Below are 22,189 nucleotides of genomic sequence, written 5' to 3' on the forward strand. Positions count from 1 at the left end.
ATTTAAAACCCAATGTTAGCATAATAGACGGCTTCCTAGGTGGTACGAGTGGTAAAGAACCCACCTGCTAATGCAGGTAGACGTAAGAGACGCAGGTTCGATCCCTGGAGGAGGGCACGGCAACCCACTCCAGTATTCTTGGCCTGGCGAATCCCATGGACAGAGGAGCCTGGCAGGCTGCAGTCCATAGGGTTGCACAGAGCTGGACGCGACTGAAGCGACACAGTACACATGCACGCAACATAACAGAAATTCAGGTGGAAATTTTTTAATATTCATTTAAATGAAAACATCTTTGTTCAGAATTACAAAATATTACCTGCACTGTAGAGAATACTTCTACATTCCAAACATTCCCAATTTTGTTCCCATGACTGTAGTGAGGAACAGGCTAAATGTGTTCCGCTAGAACCACAACACTGACAGCGCTTTATTTCCCATTTGCTGAGGACATAAAGAGAAGCAGGTATTTACACTCAGTATTAACTTAGTTTAATTTCAACCATCAGCACCACCACATGCCTCACTGTCCATCTCACACACACAACCAAAGAAAGGAAAATTATCTGATTTGATACTGTATTACTTTTTCCTAGTGCTTTTTTTCCTATTTCATTTATTACATTTGTAATCTCCCTCTTTGAATAGTCTCTTTTTAAAAATATTTATTTTTATTTCTTTATTACTGGTTCTTTATTTATCACTGCTGTGCACAGGTTTTCTCTAGTTGTGGAGAGCGGGGGCTACTCTTCAGTTGTGGTGCGTGGGCTAATCATTGAGGTGGCTTCTCTTGTTGCAGAGCATGGGCTCTAGGGCTCACGGGCTTCAGTAGTTGCTACACATGGGCTTAGTAATTGTGGCACACAGGCTTAGTTGTCCCTAAGGCATGTGGGATCTTCCTGGACCAGGGATAGAACCAGTGTCCCCTGCATTGCAAAGTGGATTCTTAACTATTGGACCACCAAGGAAGTCCAATATTCTCTATCTAAAAATATGCAAGCTAAATAACAATGTGAACATGCACATACACCCAAGAATATAAACACTGGAAAGAAAATGATTGAGAAGGAAAAAAAATTTTCTTTTATACTTGGAAATGATTATGCTCACAGGGAGACTGCTATGTCAATGTGTCTGATAAGGAAGAAGCATTCAGTAAATACATTGTCTTACCTAAAATACTATCTTTCCTATTCAAACTAAGGAATTATTTCCTGTAATAAGCTTGCTCAGATACCTCAGATACTGTGCAGCTCACTAGGATCCAGACTGAGTACCTGACCTGCATTCATGTTCTCTCATTGGTTCCCTGCCCGCCCCCACTCCCAGCGTTTTCCCCACTGCACTGTGACGTGTGCCAGTCTGCATACACTTTCTGTATGGCTGTGGGTTATGCCGTGCAGACTCCTCTCTGTTTGGTTATGAGTACATCTGTCTATATGGGGACAGATGTACTCCCTGAATGTGTGGACACGTGGGTGATCAGCGAGGTAGCTGCAGAACTTTCCCTCTGCTAGGTGTGGGCAAATCTCCTCTGTGGAAACGGCTGTATAGGGTTGTGTCATCTGTGTCTCCCTTCTTCCCCAGATAATCCTACCAATAGAGGATGAAGAGAAAGAAAGATGACAGCTGACATAAATGCTTACACACCTGGCCCAGTTCTCACCCTTTACATGTAAAGTTTAATCCTCACAATTTTAGAAGGTTGGAAAAAAGTCACCACCTTTTAAAGAAGAAGAAACCAAAGCAGAGGTGTAAATCACATGCCCAAACAAACTGACACTGCTAGTCTCAGAGTGAGGCTTCCAATCCAGTTTACCTGACTTCAGACCATGCTCCTAACCACTATACCATGCTGCCTTTCAGCAAAATTACCTTCCGATCACTAGAATGACAGGAAGTGAGACTGTAAAGGAAGCATTCAGATACCAAGAATCTGTGTCCTAGGAGAAAAAGCAAAGTAGCTACCAGAAAGAAAACTGACTTTGGTAGCAAAGGATTAGGTGACGAATGGTATACAAGAAAAATAAATAAATTTAATTATAAACAAAATAACCTACAATGGATTTAGAAAATGTCAATATTAATGAACATATTGCTTCTTAGAACTCTAAAGCATGTTACTGTCTACAAAGCACATTTACATACAGTCTCATCTCTGCCTCAGCACAACTCTTGAGCGGGGCATTATTAGTGCTTACAAATGAATAATCAGGGTCACCAGATCAAGTAACTTAGGCAACAATACACATTACTCAACATCTTCAATGAGATCTCAACCCTTAATGAATCTTTAGTCTAGTGGCAAAGACAGATTTAAATAACATCAACTGTATTGTAACAAGCACAATGAAGGGAAAATCGAGCCTAGAACAGGAAATCAGTAGTAGCTTCTTAGGCGAAACCTTCCAAAGCTGCTAAGCCTTTAGCAAAGTAAGTAGTAAAATCACCTAGCAAAATCACTTTCCATAAGAAATAAGGCTCCTGTTATTCTGCTCTGCACCTTGAGTTTCAGTTTGTCATATTAAAGTTTATCAAAATTTCCTATATAAATTTCAACAAAATTATTACTTTTTACCCTGTATCATAAAAAATAAAAATACTCTTGATTTCCAATACTCTATACACAGTGTGTGGGTTTCCCTGGTGGCTCAGAGGTAAAGAATCCACCTGCCAATGCAAGAGACATGGGTTTGATCCCTCGGTCAGGATGATCCCTTGGAGAAGGAAATGGCAACCCACTCCAATATTCTTGGCTGGGAAATCCCAGACAGAGGAGCCTGGTGGGCTACAGTCCATGGGGTGACAAAGGTCGTACATGACTTAGTCACTAAACAACAACAACACAGTATGTACACAGAAGGCACAAAATGATTATCAAGATTACAGCCAATGTACACTGATACTACAAAAGAATAATCAATAAATTTCAAATACCAAGCCTTATTTTTTTACAGTGATCTAAAACAAATACTGACAGATTAATCTAGTTTCTCAACTTCTAGAGCAGTGTCATCCAACAGAAATATAATGTAAATCATATATATAATTTAAACTTTCCTAGTCATCAGATTTTAAAAGGTAAAAGAAACAAGTGAATTGATTTGAATATTTCTGAAATATAACCTTTTGTCTGATGTAGTCAATTTAAAAAATTATTGACAAGATATTTTAAGGTCTTTTTTTTTTCCCTTAAAAAAGCAGAATTGCATCACTCCCAGAATTCATATGTTGAAGACCTAACACCCAATACTTCATGACGTGACTGTATTTGGAGATAGGACCTTGAAATAGAAAATTATGGAGACTTCCCTTCTGCTCCAGTGGCTAAGACTCTGCTGCACTCCCACTGCAAGGGGCCCTGGTTGGCCCTGGTCAGGGAACTGAATACCACATGCTACAACTAAGAGTTCGCATGCCACAACTAAATACAGAAGATTACACAGCTAAAACCTGGCACAACCAAAACAAATTTTTTTTTTTAAAGAGATAAAATGAGGTCATATGGGTGGGGTTCAAATCCAATGACTGGTGTCCTAATAAGAAGAAAAGATTAAGGCACGGGGTGGGGACAACAACTAGAAGGAAGCCACGTGCAAGCCAAGGACAGAGGCTTCAAAAGAAATCAAACCTGCCAATACCTGTACCTTGGACTTGGAGCCTCCAGGATTGTGAGAAGACAAATTTCTGTTGTTTAAGTCACCCAGTTTGTGGTATTTTTTTATGGCAGTCCTAGCAAACTAAGATACATGTTAAATGTTCAGTGTGTATTTTACACTTACAACACCTCTCAATTTGGAACAGCCACATTTCAAGGGCTCACTTGTCAACTGTGGCTAGTGGCTACCACAGTAAATCTCTAGAAAACAGAGCCTCATGAAAACATACCACAAAAGTTACAATTATGCCAGCTGCAGTAATTTCTCTGTAAACATATGCAAATAAATATTTAATAAACATACCTCATCTCAGATTAAAACTTCAAACACCCTAAGAGCAAAATACTTCACTAACTAGGAAACCTACTTTCTCAAGTTGAAGGTTTAAAAATGGACACTAAGTACATGTGAACTTTCCCATTTACCTATCAGGCACATTATAGTCTCGCCCTTCTTTGCAACGACATCTTCGGACATCACAATGCTCATAGTGCTGCAGAAGCTCTTGGTAAGCATTTTCCTCTAATTCCCAAGATGCATCTCTGTAAACGAAGCAATGTAAAATGGACTTTGGCCTTAAATGTTACATAAAAGGATATCAATCTAAAAATAAACTCGTTACAAACTTAGGAACAAGGATAAAATTTGTTCTTTTTTAGGATCATTCAATTCAAAATATAAATCCATTAATGTTATCTTATCCTACAGTTCATTACTCTCAATGAATTTCAAATGTTAAATGAAAAATTAAGTAGAAATTTTCTGAAACTTGTATTTCTCTTAATATTTCACTTCCAATTTTTAAAATTTCAAGTTTAGTACCACTATTTCTGGATTTCTCACCTTTAAATATTAAGAAAATTCTTCTCATACACTTTAAATTTAAACCACATCTTGATTCTCATATAATTAATACATACCAGTCCAAAGCCTATTATACTTGTGTAATATTCAATGAATATGGTACACAAGTGAGGTGTACAATTATTAAGAGACTATTAACAACTAATGAGACAGTTAAGTCACAGTGCCTGGTCCCAAGAACTGGCAATCTGAAGAGGAGAAGGAAGTGGTGGTGGGGCAGGCTTTACATTTCCCTTTTTGAAATGGCTGCTTATCTATGAGTAATTAATCAATATAAATGACTATTTCCATTTTCATTAAATTCCTCATTTAAAATATGTTTTCATCAAAAGGCTAAATGTAACTCACTTTTCAGGAATATGAATTCCCATTCTCAACATTTCTTTCTGAAATATATCACTATTATTGCATATAGTGCACCTAAAGAAAAACACTCCTGCATTTATCGCTTGCACCTACAGTGGAAAACAGAAAATACATGGTTAATTAAGATTATCAGGTTAGGAATTATATAGCTAACAGAACATGTGCTACTTTTAACAATATATTATGAAATTTTATTTATGTTAGTGGTTCATAAACTTTGTTAAACTAAGTTATCCCACTGCTAAAATTTGGAGATATTTCTCCCAGTGGGAAAACAATATTAAGCCAATGAATTGACTGTTCTTTACATCTCTCACCCATGTGTTTCTCAACCTTTTGTATCTAATGTCATTCCTGTTCCCAAAAATTGTGTTGTCCATCACTCTCTGTGAATAAAACAGTAAAAATCTTTGGTTACTTAATCTAGGAAGGATGTTTAAATAAATGATACATATAAAGCATCCTTGGTTCTGTTTTTAACTCAACCTGTTAGTTTTCTTCTCAAGAAGGAAGAAGCATAAAACCCATTCTTACTGCCTCAACAAATACAAATACAGAAGCAGCAGGCAGAAGATATTCAAGAGAAAGAGTAGCCAATTCTCAATTTAAAAACTAGAAGCACACATTTATTTAATAAATATTTAATCCCCACAATATAGGTGCCAAACACTATGCCTGTACCAGAAACAAACATAAAATGACTTAGATTCTGTTCCAAGGAATTCTTGTGAGTAGGCATACAGTATAAAACTACTTTTAGAAAAGTACATACAGTAAGAGAAAGAAGAAGTACTGAAGTTTATTTAAGAGCTTGGCAAAAATGTCACAGGAATGGTAAGGTCAAAGTTAAGTTTGTAAAAAATAGAGATGTTCCATGAAAATAGGATAAAAGATGACACAAGGAAAGGGAATAGCACATATTAACTCTCAGGGGCAAAAAGAGTACATGTGATTGGGGAACTTACAATATCCTTAAAGATTACATGCTGACCATACTGAACTAAGTAATAAAAACACAAAGATAAGTCAAAGTCAGTAGCGTGAAGAACTGACAGGGAATAAGGCATGTAGGAGCTAACAGGCTCCAGGAAAAGAAAAACTGTCTGAAGTGAAATCACAAAGGGCTTAAGATTCAAGGTAGCAAAAAAGGATACACAAAAAATATTAAGCAGACCTGAAAGACTTGGGGAATGATTTGTGGATGGTAAAGAAAGAAGTGAACAAAGAAGAATCCAGGTTCAAACAACTACAATGTAGCACACACACACCATGTGAGAGGAAAATAGCAAGTTATTAATGAAATCTCTGCTGAACCTAAAGGATCTTTGAGCAGTGGAAACAGAAAGAAAAACAGCAGACATGAAGGATACCAACAAGACCACAGCAATGATGGAGAAATCCAAACTGAACAAGAATAGTGACAATTCTTTCCATATACAGAATGGAAAATCTATATCAATTCCTTTGATACTAATCTATAGTCTCTCCTCACAAAATCCTAATATATACAGCATTTGTAGAAGTCACAAATAAAATTTGCTTTTGCTGTTCACTCAGTCGTGCCTGACTCTTTGCAACTCCATGAACTGCAGCACACCAGGCTTTCCTGTCCTTTACCATCTCTTGGAGTTTGCTCTCACTCATGTCCATGGAGTCAGTGATGCCATCCAACCATCTCATCCTCTGTTGTCCCCTTCTCCTCCTGCCTTCAGTTTTTCCCAGCATAAAGGTCTTTTCCAATAAGCTGGCTCCTTGCACCAGGTAGGTGGCCAAAGTATTGGAGTTTCAGCTTCAGCATCAGTCCTTCCAATGAATATTCAGGGTTGATTTCCTTTAGGATTGACTGGCTTAATCTCCTGGCAGTACAAGGCACTTACAAGAGTCTTCTCCAGCACCACAGTTTGGCGCTCAGCCTTTTTTATTGTCCAGCTCTCATATACACACGACTACTGGAAAAACCATAGCTTTGACAATATGGACCTTTGTAGGCAAAGTAATGTCGCTCTGCTTTTTAATATGCTGTCTAGGTTTGTCAAGGTTTTTCATCCAAGGAGCAAGTATCTTCTAATTCCATGGCTGCAGTCACCATCTGCAGTGATTTTGGAGCTCAAGAAAATAAAATCTATCTCTGTTTCCATTGTTTCCCCATCTACTTGCCATGAAGTGATTAGATTAGATCCATGATCTTAGTTTTCGGAATGACAAGTTTTAAGCCAGCCTTTTCACTCTCCTCTTTCACCTTTATCAAGAGGCTAATTCCCTCTTCGCTTTCTGCCCTAAAGGTGGTGTCATATGCATATCTGAGATTGTTGATATTTCTGCCAGCAATCTTGATTCCAGCTTGTGCTTCATCCAGCCCAGCATTTTGGATGATATATTCTGCATAAATGTTAAAGAAGCAGGGTGACAATATACAGCCTTCATTTACTCCTCTGCCAATTTTGAACCAGTCCACTGTTCTATGCCCAGTTTTAACTGTTGCTTCTTGACCTGCGTACAGGTTTCGCAGGAGGCAGGTAAAGTGTCTCGTATTTGCTTAAAATTTGCTTAACCACATATAATTCTCATCCTACTGCATAGGTTTGTTCCTCCTTCAACTCTTTGTATTAATGGAGTTCAGAGATTAAAAAAACTTTTTCTTTAGGTATGATTATAGCTACCTAAACTGGGTAGACTCCATTTACTATTTCAGTTAAGACTTGTACCAGAGTGGAAAAGCCACTGAAGCTCCTTCAAGAAACATGATTCAAGAACAAGTTCTGTCCTTGTATGCTCTAACCATGTAATAAGTAATTGTTAATATTTACATCACAGACAGGTGTCCACATGGCCATGACATTATATTACACCTGCGTAAAGTAGACCTACATTTTTGTTAGTAGTACTATTTCTAGTTTTTAATGACAGAATTAGAAACTTAGTACTTTCAGAGTTCACAAAAAGTCCTAGGGATACTAGATCAAATTGGAGAACCTCTCTTTCATTATTAACACAAAATGAGGCAAATCTTATTTGTCCTGAAAAATAACACACTACTATACAAAGTTAACAAGATGATACATTTGGCAGCAATTACATTCAATTCATTCAAATATAACACCTTAATTAAGATAATAACTTTTTAGAGATTCTCACATAATATGAACTTCTTCTTCAACAGATAAAGATAGTACTTCATGATGTTTAGAATTGCACTCTCTGGATCCTTTTACAAACACTATTTCATGAGAATTAATAGAATCTCTACTATTTACCCAACAAAACAGGCTCCATCCTGCCACTTTTAACTGAATAATACTAAAAAGAAGAGTTGAAGGCTCATAAAACAAACAAACAAACAAAGTAATCAAGCTTTACTACTTGGACTACTGTAGTACTATTAAGATTTTGTTGAAATATAAGAGGATTTACAACATCTCCTAACTTAAAAAAAAAACAAACTTTTGTAGATAATTTGTAATCAATACTAACATTTCATTTTACTAAATAATAATAAAAGCTAAACTTTAAAAACAGTATAAATTTAAGTGAATCCTTTGATAATTGGCATTATCAACAATAACTGCCTATCAATTGACACTTTCACACACGTATATTACATATTTGATGTTATAAATAATTGGGATCTTTTTAAAATTTTAAACTATCTTCTGAATTGAAGAAACTGCAGATTATTTAATATTGTTTTATGATATTCAATTTACCTGAAAACCTGTCATCAGGTTTGACATACAAGGTGGCTCTCAAAGAACTATAATATATTTCAATTCATTGGACTGTAATCAGTTTAATTTCAAATGCTATGATAAAGTGTTTCTGTGTGTGTGTCCATGCGCGCACTCAGTTGTATCTGACTCTTTGTGACACCATGGACTGTAGCCTGCCAGATACCTCTCTACACGGAATTTTCCAGGCAAGAATACTGGAGCGGATTGCCATTTCTTTCTCCAGGGGATCTTCCCAACCCAGGGATCAAACTTGTCTCTCTTATGTCTCCTGCACTGGCAGGCAGATTCTTTACCACTGTGCCACCTCAGAAGCGCATGATAAAATGTTTACTAAACTAAAAAAAACAGACCTCTTAACATTAAATTATCCTAGCTTACAACTTATTATTTCACGTATCTTGGTTTTTCTAACTTTAAGCATATAAATAAACTTGGGAATTAAAGACTGTGCATTATTCTTTGTGATATACAAACAAAATCCTTGGGTAAAAACAAATTTTTTTAAGTGTAAAAATACATTGAAAGGTAGTATCTAAAGTATTTACCAAAACATTAACTGTATACCTCAACAGAGTAATTTTACATGTAAAATTTTATTCAATAAAGCTATTTTAAAAATTTACAAGTAATAAGAGCTAAAACACATGTCTAATTCAAATCAACAAGCAACATACTTTATATCAGAAAATGTTTACAAACTATCTTACCTGCAAACAGTCTCTATGAAACCAAGCATTCTTACAACAAGGACTTCGTAACACGCTGTAAGTTGGAATAGGCTCTATAAATTCCAAGCAAATGGTGCACAGTAAGGAGTCTCTACAATTATTAGATGTAATTATTTGAACAGGTCGATGTTTCCAACAAAATGACCTAAAAATGTAAATTAATTAAAAATAACATCTAATAAATTATAAAGCACAACTAAGCTAGCATTACAATTCATATTTAAAAGAGAAAATTCATTTGTCTCTTTCACAATTAACTTACAACAGGCTGGGGAAATGCCACTGTAAATCAGTCTTATCATCTATAAGCAAGGAGAGCTACATTTTCCAAATGTGAACCTTTTGGTGCTGAGATTCACCTCACAGAATCTCAGTAACTAATACTATGCTGAGAATTATGAAATATTGTTAGTAACAGTATACACAACATTTGTACTCAAACCTGCACAAAATCAAAGGAAGGAACTTATACTTAAAAATATTATTATAATAACTAAAGTGCAAACAATAATTATTCTTAACCCACTAAATTTATTTCCATTTGCATTTTCTACACTGTAGTTTTCATACATAACAAACCATTAAATAGGTCAAGAGCACAAAGACTAAAAGAAATAAATCACTCATGATAACAAACACCAAAATTCATAAAATCTTGATGTTTAGAGCTGAACTCAAGAAACGAGTATTTTTAGGGGCATCCCAGGGCATAATAGTTATTTTTCTGGACTACATCAAATTTACATGTCTTCAATTTACTCAGTAAGAATACAGATAGCCCTGTCAAAGTTAAACCTAAAAAGTAACATAAAATCTAGGATTATATATATAAGACGGAAATTTCTACTGAATGTGAATAAATTAACACTTCCATATTATAGTCTAGGGCTGAAAGCTAGAGGTGAATATTAATCATTAAGGCCATTACAAGATATTGTAATTCTCTAAAGTACCCATATAACCTCAGTGCAACTTTGAAAAGAAATTTTACAAAGGAATGATATAATTAGGGAGATCCATATCCATTTTCCACTTTTCCTTTACATCTTTCATATTTGACAGTTAATTAACTCACGCAAAATTGCCAGTGAACTGGAAAATACATTCTCTCTGAAGTCCACAGGGGAAATGATAACTCCGTTTACATCGGGGTGCAACACATCCAATTGAAGCACCCGTTTTCTTGCAAACAGAGCACTTCTAGAAGAAAATATAAAAATAGGGATTATAACGTAGAAAATTTGAGTACTATAGGTAAGACCAAGGTATAAATGAATATTCTTTGTGGAGAGTCTGATAATTACTTTCATCATATAATAGCTGTGATTATAGTATGTTAAAGAGATTTCCTGAAAAAAATTGTTTTACTCAGAAACAATCCAATCTAAAGAGTCATTCGTATCACAATTTCTGATAAAGGAAACATCTTTAATCTAATGTGGGTGAGACAGCGAAGCTTCTTTTCCTTCCTACCTGCTAAAATATTTTAAACTGAAGGGTTTGTAAACATAAAGATTATACATGAAAGTCTCATTCAAATTTCTACAGAAAATACAGTTAGGAAATATTTATTATATATAGGACAACAGCAAAACAATTCTAAAAAACAATTTGTAAAAAACTGGTGAGGATCACTCTATCTTAAGCAAATGAAAAAGTGTTAAGATACCCATAGTAAGTAGGTTAAGTAGTGGTTCCCCAAAAGTTATGTTCAAGGCCTAATTCCTGGTACCTCTGAATGTGACCTTACTTGGAAACATGGTCTTTGTAGATATGTTAAAGATTTCAAGATGAGTTCATCCTGGATTTAAGGTGGTCCCTATAAGTTCTTATAAGTAAAAAGAGAGAGAGATTTAAGGCACACAGGGGAAGGCCACATGAAGATGGAGGCAGAGACTGAGGTACGCTGCCACAAAGCAAGGAATGCCAAAGGCTGCCAGCAGCCATTAGAAGAGAAGCATGAGCAGATTCTCCCTCAGAGCTTCCAGAAGTCAATCTTGGACAGCTTGACCTGGAACTTCCAGTCTCCAAAATTCTGAGAGAATACATTTCTGTTTTAAGTGACCCAGTTTGGAGTAATCTTTATAGCAGCCCTAGGAAATGAATACCACTGCCTCTAACTTAAATATCACTACAGTATATAAACAGAAAAATAATTAGATGAATCAATCCTTACTAAATACAAAAGAGTAGTTCATATACCTTGGAACCTCTGAGATGATACTGGCCACTAATGAAGGGATTATACTGTCCACCTGTCAAGCACTGCCAGGTTGTAGGAGGATACCTTGCTAACCTGAGTCTCTCCCTGTAAACTGACATATGGAATTCTATTTTAAGGTCGTAAATGGAGACACCTTCAGGATCAAGAAATTCTCACAGGTTCACAATATACTCAGAGAGGATATGATGTCTTAAGAAAGGATTTCCAAACAGTACCTGTAGAGGCCATCTTTCATGACAAGTTCACTATCACCAGAAGATTGAAAAATTTTGATACTCTCACAAGGCCCATAGGTAAATGCCACTGTTACCCTTTTCTCCAAGGTTTTTCCCTTGTGCCTTAGAACCTCTACTTTATCATTACCTCCCCTGTATCTTGGGCTTCCTAGTCGCTCAGATGGTAAAGTATCTGCCTGCAATACAGGAGACCTGGGTTCGATCCCTGGGTCGGGAAGATCCCCTGGAGAAGGAAATGGCAACCCACCTCAGTATTCTTGCCTGGAGAATTCCATGGACAGAGGAGCCTGGTGGGCTACAGTCCATGGGATTGCAAAGAGTTGGACACGACTGAGCAACTAACACACACACACCCGAATCTTGAATATCCTTAAAAATAACCACTTTCATATCTTTGTCTCAACCAAAATAAAATTCTCTGAATGTTTCCCTTATAGAACTTCTTTTATGAAGCTGCGTATTTTCATCCTCCTTAATTTCCAGACTTGGCCAGGAGTAGACATGAAATATAGATAGAGGTAGGGAGAAGGATAAACAGAACATTTTTTAAGTTCTGTGCTGCAGACTGTAGGCCATTACTCTACCTTCAGACTTAAAAAGATCTGATCCTTGAACCTAATGTCACCTAACTTCCTCCAGACTTTGGCACCCTCCTCCTTATTTTAATTCTTGCTATCATTCTAAATGACTTCTGCATTGATAGAACAATCTTTCTTTTTTTTTTTTTTACTTCCTCAATTAAAATGTGTCAATGCACTTCATCTCCACTTCAGCGTAATGAAGAGACCCTCTCATCAGCCAAAACTGCTCCACCATGGAAGTCATCAATTCCAGTACCCCATTCTCTGAACAGAAACCCCTGTACTTCCATCTTCTCATTCTCTAACTCTCATTATTTCTACTCAGAACACATGGAGACCTACAGTCCATTCCCTCACATAATAACAGCCATCACACAGAAGATTCACAGACTGTAACTGAATGAATAAAGAGTTAAAGTTCAGAATACTTATCTTGGAGGACAGGAGAAGGCACTGAACATAAACAAACTGTATCACAGAAGAGCCACAAGACATGAGGAGACTATAAATTACTGGTCTGTATAGCTGTGTAATGGCCATCTCAAGCTATTAATCCAACCCAGCAACTGAGGTATAAGAATGAAAAGTAAATAATTGGATTGCCTCAGGATAGAAGGTCTGAAGAACAGTTGAGTGGAAGTAAGATCATAATTCTGATGGTAAGAGTGGATGAAATGATGGGTAGGTTGGAAGAAGACAAGAAGTGAAATCAGTATTGCCACACATGTTATCCAAGGTTGGTTTAGCTCTTTCATTTGCAAAAATACAAAATGCTCTAAACTTTACTGTGTTTGACAAAAATAAGAACATAAAATCAATGTCTTATCAATTTCTAGTAGACAAAGTGATGGAAAAGACTTCCTTAATACTGACAATATTTATGGTGCAATGAGTAAAGTAATTTACTTACCAGTTTAGAAGCCCTAGTCACTTCTTTCCTGATATCTTCTATTAGAAAACCATAAACTCCTTCTTCTTCTTTACCCCTCTGCCAAATTCCACTTGACATCAACTATGAATATATTCTCAATTAGAAAATAAACTCTAAGAAACTTGTTTGGAATAAAAAATATATATCTATAATAGTCCAATAAAAATGGATATAAAACAATTCAAATTTCAAGTATCTCTTACCTATAATAGTTATTTTTCATAGTCAAAGTAAGAGGCTACTCATATTCTTTGATTTCAAAGATACTATATATCAACAGGTTATATAAACAAACTGCTTTCTAAAAAGTATCACAGAAAATAACAGGGAAAGGGAAGGAAGACAAACAATAAACACATATGTTCAAGTTTTAGGTGGGAAAAAGTGTCAAATACTGAAAGATGTGTATGTAATAGTAATAAATACTATGGAGATAATTATCAGTAATATTTCAGATTAACTCTATAAATCCAGCTGGATTCTAAATCATAAAAGATGTAATTATAGAGAATCTATTGAATTACAGTTAATGAAAATAAATTTTTAAAAATAGGTTTTAACTTCAGTTTAAATATATTAAGGGTACATGAATTAAGGAAAAAGCATGAGACTGTGACTAAGTACTGGCTTGCAAACCAGGATCTGTGCCCAACTTTCCAGAGCCCTAGGCAAGTAATTCAGTGTTTCTAATATTAAACACAAAAATAAAAACAACAGACTAGGTTGTTTCCAAGTCTCTCAGCTCTAATATTCCATTACCATTTATAATATTACTATACTGTTCACAATGAAATGCCAGTCTTGTAAGTGTTGAGCTAGGGTCAGCATGTTTTGGGATTACTACACTCATTAATAAGGAAGAACATAAGGGAAATTTTGATATGACCAAGTTAAATATATTAAATAACTCAATAAAACTTCAGACTTGTGATTAGAGGTTTTAATCAGTGTATCTTAAAAAAAATCCCAAAAGGGCCATAGATTACTTAAGAATTATGAGAAAAAAAAAAAAACAAAACCCAAAAAAACCAACCCACTGACTAATAAAAAAATAGCTCTCCTAATTCTATTACATAAAAAGTAAAATGAACTCTTTAGAAATATAAAAAGGTTTTCTTTTGTGACACGAACTATAAGACTCTGTGTTGTTGTTTATTCACTAAGTCCTGTCTGACTCTTTTGTGACACCATGGACTGTAGCCTACCAGGCTCCTTTGTCCATGGGATTTCCCAGGCAAGAGTACTGGAGTGGGTTGCCATTTCCTTCTCCAGGGGATCTTCCTGACCCAGGGATTGAATCCACATCTCCTGCATTGGCAGGCAGATTCTTTACCACTAAGCCACTTGGGAAGCCCTATGAGACTCTAAGCCCTATATGACTCTAAGACAGATAATTTGGAATGTCAACTTCATGTTCCCCTAAGTCTTGGTACAAAGTAATTAGGTTCCTAGACCAGTCTACAAACCTTAGAAAAACACCAAGAATTTATGTTAGATTATTACTCAAGGAAGCATCTAAGTTTTAACATGGATGCTGTTCTAAGAATAAAAATATGCCCCTAAATTTGTTGATACTCCTCCCTTAAAAGTGGTGGGAACTAATTTCCTTCCCCTTAAGTGTGAGCTAGAATTATGACTCACCTCTTATACAACTATAAAAACTAGGTCATATAGCTCCATCTTGGTGTACATCTATCCCTCTCTTCTATTACTTGCTCTGGGAGAAGCCAGCTGTCATGCTGTGGGCAGCCCTACAGTGGTGCCCAGGAAGTAAGGAACTGAGGCCTCCTGCCAAGAGGCAAGAGGAACTGAGGCCAAAAGCCACATAAGTGAGCCACTGGAGGTGGATACTCCAGCCTACCAAGCTTGCAGATGACCAAACCATGCTGACACACCAACTGCAGCCTCATGCAGAAGAGACCCTGAGCCAGAACCACCCACCTCAGTCAATACCAGATTTGTGTGCCCCATAAACCACTTAAGAACAGAAAGAGAGTCACAGATGTGGATAAGAAACTTACGGGCACCACAGGGGAAGGGTGAGGGGGTGGGGAGAACAGGAGGCTGAGACTGACATGCACACTGTGACGTTAAAAACAGGCAACTACAGGGACCCGCTGTCTGGCACGGGGAGCTACTCAATGCTCTGCGCCCTACACGGGAAGAGAATCGAAAGAAGAGGGGACACATGTACATATGTGTAACTGACTCACTTATAAGCTGCTCAATTTCACTTATAAGCTGGATAATTAGTTAAGCAGCAATATATATCTATTACAAGTGCCAAGGACTACTGTATATACTCATGTAACCTTGGCATCATGCTAAGGCAGGGACGGTACCACTAATATATTAAAGCAGATTCAATGAGATGAGAAGTTGGTAGAGGGAATGGGGAACGAATGAGAGACAATTCTCAATATGTCATCATTTTTTCTTGCAACTGAGTGATCCATAAATTAACCTATATCCTTTTCCACAAATATTTATTACCTGTAGTCAGAATTTCTCTTTTCAGGTTCTCTGTCAAAGAAAATACTTTTATTTTACTTCCTGAGCCTTCAAACAGGTCCTTTCTGAGAATTATCACTAGCAACAATGAAAACAACAAAGTTGCAAAATGAACAACTCCCTTACACACCTAACCATTTTCTACTTTTTACACTGAGGCCCCAAAGGGTTAGACAAAAATAAGCAGGTAATGATGACAAGTATTTCTATGCATCAAGTAATTTCAGAATCTTAGAATTTGATAAATGAAAAATCTTATTTTTACATAGCAAAAAAGAGATCCAGGGAAGTTAAATGACTTATCCATTTCTCAGAAACCAGCCATCAGGATCAAATTTTCTTCTTTAGAAGAATACCAAATTTTTAGTATTTAATTAAAAATTATACTCACCAAACAATAGTAATGTACAGTAAGATTCCATTTCTCATTAGTTTTCTTTTCTCCATATTTAATAGGACAGTCATCATTTTTTCGACAGAAAACACAAGCTAAGAGTGAAAAAAGTAATAGATATAAAAAAATTTAAACAAAAACCAAAAAAAAAAAAAAAAACCCCTATGGAATTGGTGTTTCTCTCAACGATGTGTTCAGTTCTTTTTGAGAACAAATTACATTATATTGTTTTCAGTAAATTAAGACTTTCAATACCTATTTCTAAAACAATGTGACTTTACATTTTTAAATTACTCTTTTAACAACAAATCCCAGTGTGTTGTTAAATTGGCAACTCATTGAAAACAACCACTTAGTAAACTCTAAAACTTCATCTCTCCACTAAAGCAATGATAATGCTGCCAAACCCATCAGTATCAACTTTTCAGAAACTCTGAAATCTGATTTAAAAACTTGAAATAATGAGAAAAATGCTTAATAAAGAAACAAACTGCCAAAATTTGATGACAGATTTGTGGCATTTTAACTTACCTGCCTACTATCCCTCACTCTCCAACTGCGCAATGGCCTTAAGCCCAGGGTCAATATGCATTGTTCCTTAGGCCATATTCCTGGTATGGACTGTCTAAGAGGAGGTAGTATGGACCTTGTTAGAGAAATGTGATTGTGTGTGTTCTGACATGTATGGTGGCTCCCCGGGGGATGGGCTCAGATGCCTGCCCTTCTTTCATCTGTGTAAGAACTTTCTCAGGGCTGGAGTCTGACTGTCAAAAGCATTTAAGACAAATATACTAGAGGCAGCAGCTTGAAGCAAAGGATAACAGGGCAAGTAGGCAAAGACCAAAAAGGCTAGGAAAGAAGAGTCTAGTAAAGGAAGACACATGGGGAGATAAGGGCTCTGAGAAGCTCCCATATATACCAGGGCATCTAGAAGGACATCACATGCCCAGGGCTGGAGGCATGCTCAGAAATGACCCTAGGAACTTTAAGCTTTCACCTCTGGCTGATCTTTAGGCTTGTAGACTCATAGAGCAAGCCTATATGAAAAAGGAATGATCCCAAATCAGTAACTTTATTTTAGCAATAAAGAACTAGAAAAAGAACATACTAAACCCAAAACTAGCATAAGAAAGGCAATAATAGAGATAAGAACAGAAATAAATGACATACAGAATAGACAGAATAAATGCCAAGTTGGTTCTTTGAAAAGGTCAACAAAACTGGCAAACATTTAGCCAGAAAAAAAGAGAAGACTCAAAACTTATAATGAAACTACAGAAATCAAGAGTGTGGTACTGACATAAGGATAAACATACAGATCAATGGAAAAGAGTCCAGAAAAATTATCTCAGGCATCAATGGTCAATTAAATTTTGAACAAGGATTCCAAGATCATTCAATGGGGGAAAATAGTCTCTATAACAAAAGGGGCTGGGACAACTGAAAGTCACATACAAGATAATAAAACTGAATCCTTCTCCATAAACTACTCAAAATAGATCAAAGACTTAAACATAAGAGTCAAAACTATAAAACACTTAGAAGAAAACACAGGGGGGAAAAAAATCTTCAAAACCTTGGTTTGGCAATAGTTTTTCAGACACCACAGGACACCAAAAACAAAAGCAATAAAAGAAACAACAAAAAAAAGATAAACTGGACTTCATCAAAGTTTAAAACTTTTGTGCATCAAAGAAAACTATAAACAAAGTGAAAAGTCAATCTACAGAATGGTTAAATACATTTGGAAATCATATACCTTTTAAGAGTCTAGTGTCCAGAATGTGGTAAGCTTTACAACCCAACAAGAAAAACACAACTCAATCTTAAAATGGGACAAAGCATCTGAATAAACATTTCTCCAAAGAAGATATGGCTAAAACAAAAAATCTCAAATAACAAATGCTGTCAAGGAGATAGTGAAATCACAACCCTCATATACTGCTAGGTGAAATGTAATAATAGTACAATCACTTTGGAAAATAGTGAGTAGTTCCTCAAAAAGTTAAACACAGTTACTATATAACAATTCCACTATAGGTTATATATAATACCAAAGAATTAAAAACAGATGTTCAAACAAATATTTGTACATTAATCTTCATAGCAGCACTCTTCACAATAGCCAAAAAGGGAAAACAAATCAAATTTCCATTCATCCAACAAACAGATGGATGAATAGGTTAACAAAATATACAATGACCATGTAACGGAGTATCTTTCAGCTACAAAAAGGAATGAAATACTGATATATGCTATAACACAGATGAGTCTAGAAACACTATGGTAAGTCAAAGAATGCAAGCACAAAAGGTCACATATTACATGATTCCATTTATATAATAGATTACATTATCCAAAACAGGTAAATCCATAGAGACAGACAAAAAGCAGGTTGGTTGTCTCCACGAGCTGAGGACAGAAGAAATGAGAAGTAACTGCCTAGTGGATAGTTTCCTTCTGGAGGGATGATAATGCTTTGGAACTAGACAGTGTAACAGCTGCACAACTCTGAATGTATGAAGTGCCACACTTCAAAATAGTTAAAACGATGAATTCTATGTTTTATGTATTTTATCACAATAACAGTAATAAAACCTTAAAGGCAAATTGCAGAGTCAGGGAGATTTGAGTTAAGACCTAGTTCTATACTCTTGATGTGTAACCTTGAAGAGGTCACATAAACACTTTATGGTTCTGGTTCCTCATCTTATGAAAAAATAAGGACAACAATAGCACTTACCTCAAACTATGCCTTAATGAGCACTAAATGAGATAATATATAGCAATATAATTAAAAAGATATGGCACAAAGGTAGAACTGAGTGTTACTAATTATCAATCCTTTCTATCTTATGATATTTACTTGTACATCAAATTTCTAATACCATACTAACAAAACAAGGAAAAAAATCACTAGCTGAAAAGACTGAGTATCTCAAGGCAGTGAATCAATACAAGATGGAATGAACGTGAACTCTAAATGACTGTATGGAGCATAAAGCCCCTATCTGTTCAATCTCCCCTAACCAATCTACATTGGAGTGTAACATGACCACGTAATAAATGTTTACTATGCTAAACCATTAAAACCTCAGGGCTTACCTATTATTACAGCAGCTAATCTTATTTATCTTGTTTAATGCATGTCATCAAGAATGGATGTTACATATTGAAAATGTACTGTATCTGTCAACAGGTCACTCACAAAATAGATTCCAGGACTGGAAAGAAACCAATACTTAATACAGTGAAACATCCATCCTGTATTTGCTCTCCCTCACTCCAGCTTACTAAGCAGTAACTGGAAGCCCCTTCCCTCAAAATTTCAGCACCTCTTCCTCCCTAACACAGAGTAACTGACCACAATAATTCCAGCAAACTGTCGTTTGATTACTGGACATCTTACACCAGCAACTCCCACCTTAACTTCTTCATCCCCAGAACCTATACTTTCAACTACAAGTATGTATGCAGCTATCAAGAGGAAGAGGAATACAAGGAATTAGCCTCAGGAGGCATACAAGGAATTAGCTGAGACTACAGAAGAGTCCTCAAAGTGAACGCTGGGTGGAGCTGCATCTGCTGCACGCTATGGGCTTGTGCTTCCACCTGTTTCCCTCCTCCCCTTGCCTGGTACCAAGGCCCTGGACACATAACAGACCAGGTTTCAGGCATGCATTTTTGTAAGTAGGTAACTTTTGTTTTTATGTGTCCTTTGCATATTAATTTTAACATTTAAAATTCTGTAAAATTGTTCCAACTTTATTACATCTATTAATACCACCTTCTACAAATGATTCTACACTTTTTACATAACCCTTCAGCAAACGATACTGGTCATGTAACAGTAATAAAACGAACATTCATTCAAGTAAAGAGCTGAGACAAACTTAAGAAAAATACTAACCAATTAACAGTAATAGGCGATATTTACATTTGACAAATGTAAGGAGGTAGTCCATGAACTACTAAGTTTCAGAACTATTAGCATAACTGACAGAAGTCTATAGGTAAAAGCAGGAAAGCAAAATAGAGGGAGGTAGAAGGGCAGAAATTTCCCTATCCAACATGATAGGCAGTTAATAGATACTCTATAAGTGAGAGTCAAGATACAGTTTTAAGTGTAACACCTTTAGAGGCAATCAAACAATAAATTTTAAAAAGGGTAGATCACAGAGAAGTAGTGGCAACTGAGTATAAAGTAACAATTTAAAAATTTCATCTTCCATAGTAGCAAATCAATATACTATTTATAACTAATAAATAAAGAAAACAACTAAAAATTAAAGTCTACATCTGTTTGAGGAAATGGTTGTGAGCACTAACAGGCAAATTTTTCCTTTTCATGTTAAACTTCTATACATTAACTGTTCTCATTTGCATTTTATCTTTTGTAAGAAGAAAAATCCCACAAAAAGGTAAAAAAAATCATATTTATTAAATAAATAATACTGTTTTATTCAAATACAAACCACATTTGATAAATATAGAATATACAAATAAAATTTGGCATATTATCCTTTTCTAGCAGATTTTTGTTGAAATTAATACATGAAACATTATACTTCAGTATAAAGAAACACGACCTAACCATGGATCAGGAAATTCATTCCTAGTGTTTGAGTAGAGGTCTAAAAGATTAATTGTAATTTTAAAAAAAGCAAGAATGATGTATCGTAATATTTTAAATTAAACTTGAAAATATTTTAAATATGATTACTTACTAGAATTCTGTGAGCCTCCAGGTTTATTTTCATTCATTTTACTAGGAAAAATAAGAATATACAATCAGACATCTTAATTTTAAAATTCTCAAATTACCCATTTTATTCAGATTTAGTCAATGTATGATAACAAACAAGCTGCATGATCACTTCTCACTCCAGTACTTTATTTCCTCACCTTTCCACATCTAAGACCAGTAATTTTCAACAAAGGTGGTAAATTCTGGGGACAGTGTTGAAATGGGAGGGAATGTTTTTTAGTTATCAAAAAAATTAGGATGACTACTGGTATTTACTGAAAAGGAGACCCAACTCAGGACATACCAGGAGCAAAGAGACTTAAGACTATCAAATTTCTAGCGGTTTCACAAACCTACTACAGAAAATTCCATAAACACATGATTTCAGCACCTCACCTAAAATAAACATAAAAATTTTAACTTATAAACAATATTTAGTCAGTATTCCAACAACAGATTTATATTTGAGATTCAATCTCTTCAGCTTATAATTTCTTACCCTTCCCCTCTGCAGATAAATTCCAACTACTGCTTACTTAAGTTCATTGGATTGATAATTCAGAATGATTGAGGTCCACGTGGCTATGTCTTGTCCTCCTCTTTCCCTTCAAACTATAAGGACCTGGCCATCTCTCTAGGTTCAACAATGCAATGAAGTTCTGTCTAGATTTTTATAATATATGTTCAGACAACTATAAGACTTAAAGAAAGGTACCTAAAGATTCTTAATCACAAGCCTCAAAACTCTGACCTAAACAAGTGTTTTCGCATCTTTACAAATAGAAAAGAATAGGAGTATCAATCTCACATACCAAAAAAAAAAAAAGTAATACAGGAATATATAGTACTTCATGCTGAAAAGCCTCCAAATATCACTGGCTGCAAAATGATAATCCTTAGAAAGATCTCCAGTGCTATCAAAACATGAACAAGAAAGGTTTTTCCTGTGTGCAACAATCTAATAAGTACTCTATATATGCTTTTCAAAGTGTATTAATACACAGTATTCCACACAGACCAATGGAATAAAAATAAAGAACCCAGAAACAGATTCAGACTTTTCCAGTCATTTGATTTTTAACAAAGGTAACAATAAAAAGAAGTCTTTTATCAACAAATGATGCTGGAAAAAATGGATCTCTGCATGGAAAAAAGGGAAACTTGAGATTCACACTTTACACCATAAATAAAAATTAGTTTCAAGTGGATCATAGATCTTA

At 35.6% G+C, this 22,189-nt stretch overlaps 1 protein-coding gene across 2 annotated transcripts in view; it reads right to left on the bottom strand.

The window, feature by feature from the left end:
* The window catches only part of G2E3 (G2/M-phase specific E3 ubiquitin protein ligase), a 65,272-nt gene that overhangs the window by 20,778 nt on the left and 22,305 nt on the right, over positions 1-22,189 (bottom strand). The window contains exons 2-10 of one of the 2 annotated variants that reach the window (XM_043489818.1): positions 20,950-20,990; positions 16,220-16,317; positions 13,297-13,398; positions 10,421-10,545; positions 9,325-9,490; positions 5,207-5,275; positions 4,872-4,978; positions 4,085-4,201; positions 320-444 (exon numbers count right to left, since the gene is read on the bottom strand). In XM_043489818.1, coding sequence (XP_043345753.1) covers positions 320-444; positions 4,085-4,201; positions 4,872-4,978; positions 5,207-5,275; positions 9,325-9,490; positions 10,421-10,545; positions 13,297-13,398; positions 16,220-16,317; positions 20,950-20,990 — 950 coding nt within the window. The remainder of the gene's footprint in view (positions 1-319; positions 445-4,084; positions 4,202-4,871; positions 4,979-5,206; positions 5,276-9,324; positions 9,491-10,420; positions 10,546-13,296; positions 13,399-16,219; positions 16,318-20,949; positions 20,991-22,189) is intronic. The other variant, XM_043489819.1, reaches the window with a different exon arrangement.

The sequence above is a fragment of the Cervus canadensis genome, chromosome 17 (assembly GCF_019320065.1).
Source record: "Cervus canadensis isolate Bull #8, Minnesota chromosome 17, ASM1932006v1, whole genome shotgun sequence".
In the NCBI taxonomy this organism is placed as follows: domain Eukaryota; kingdom Metazoa; phylum Chordata; class Mammalia; order Artiodactyla; family Cervidae; genus Cervus; species Cervus canadensis.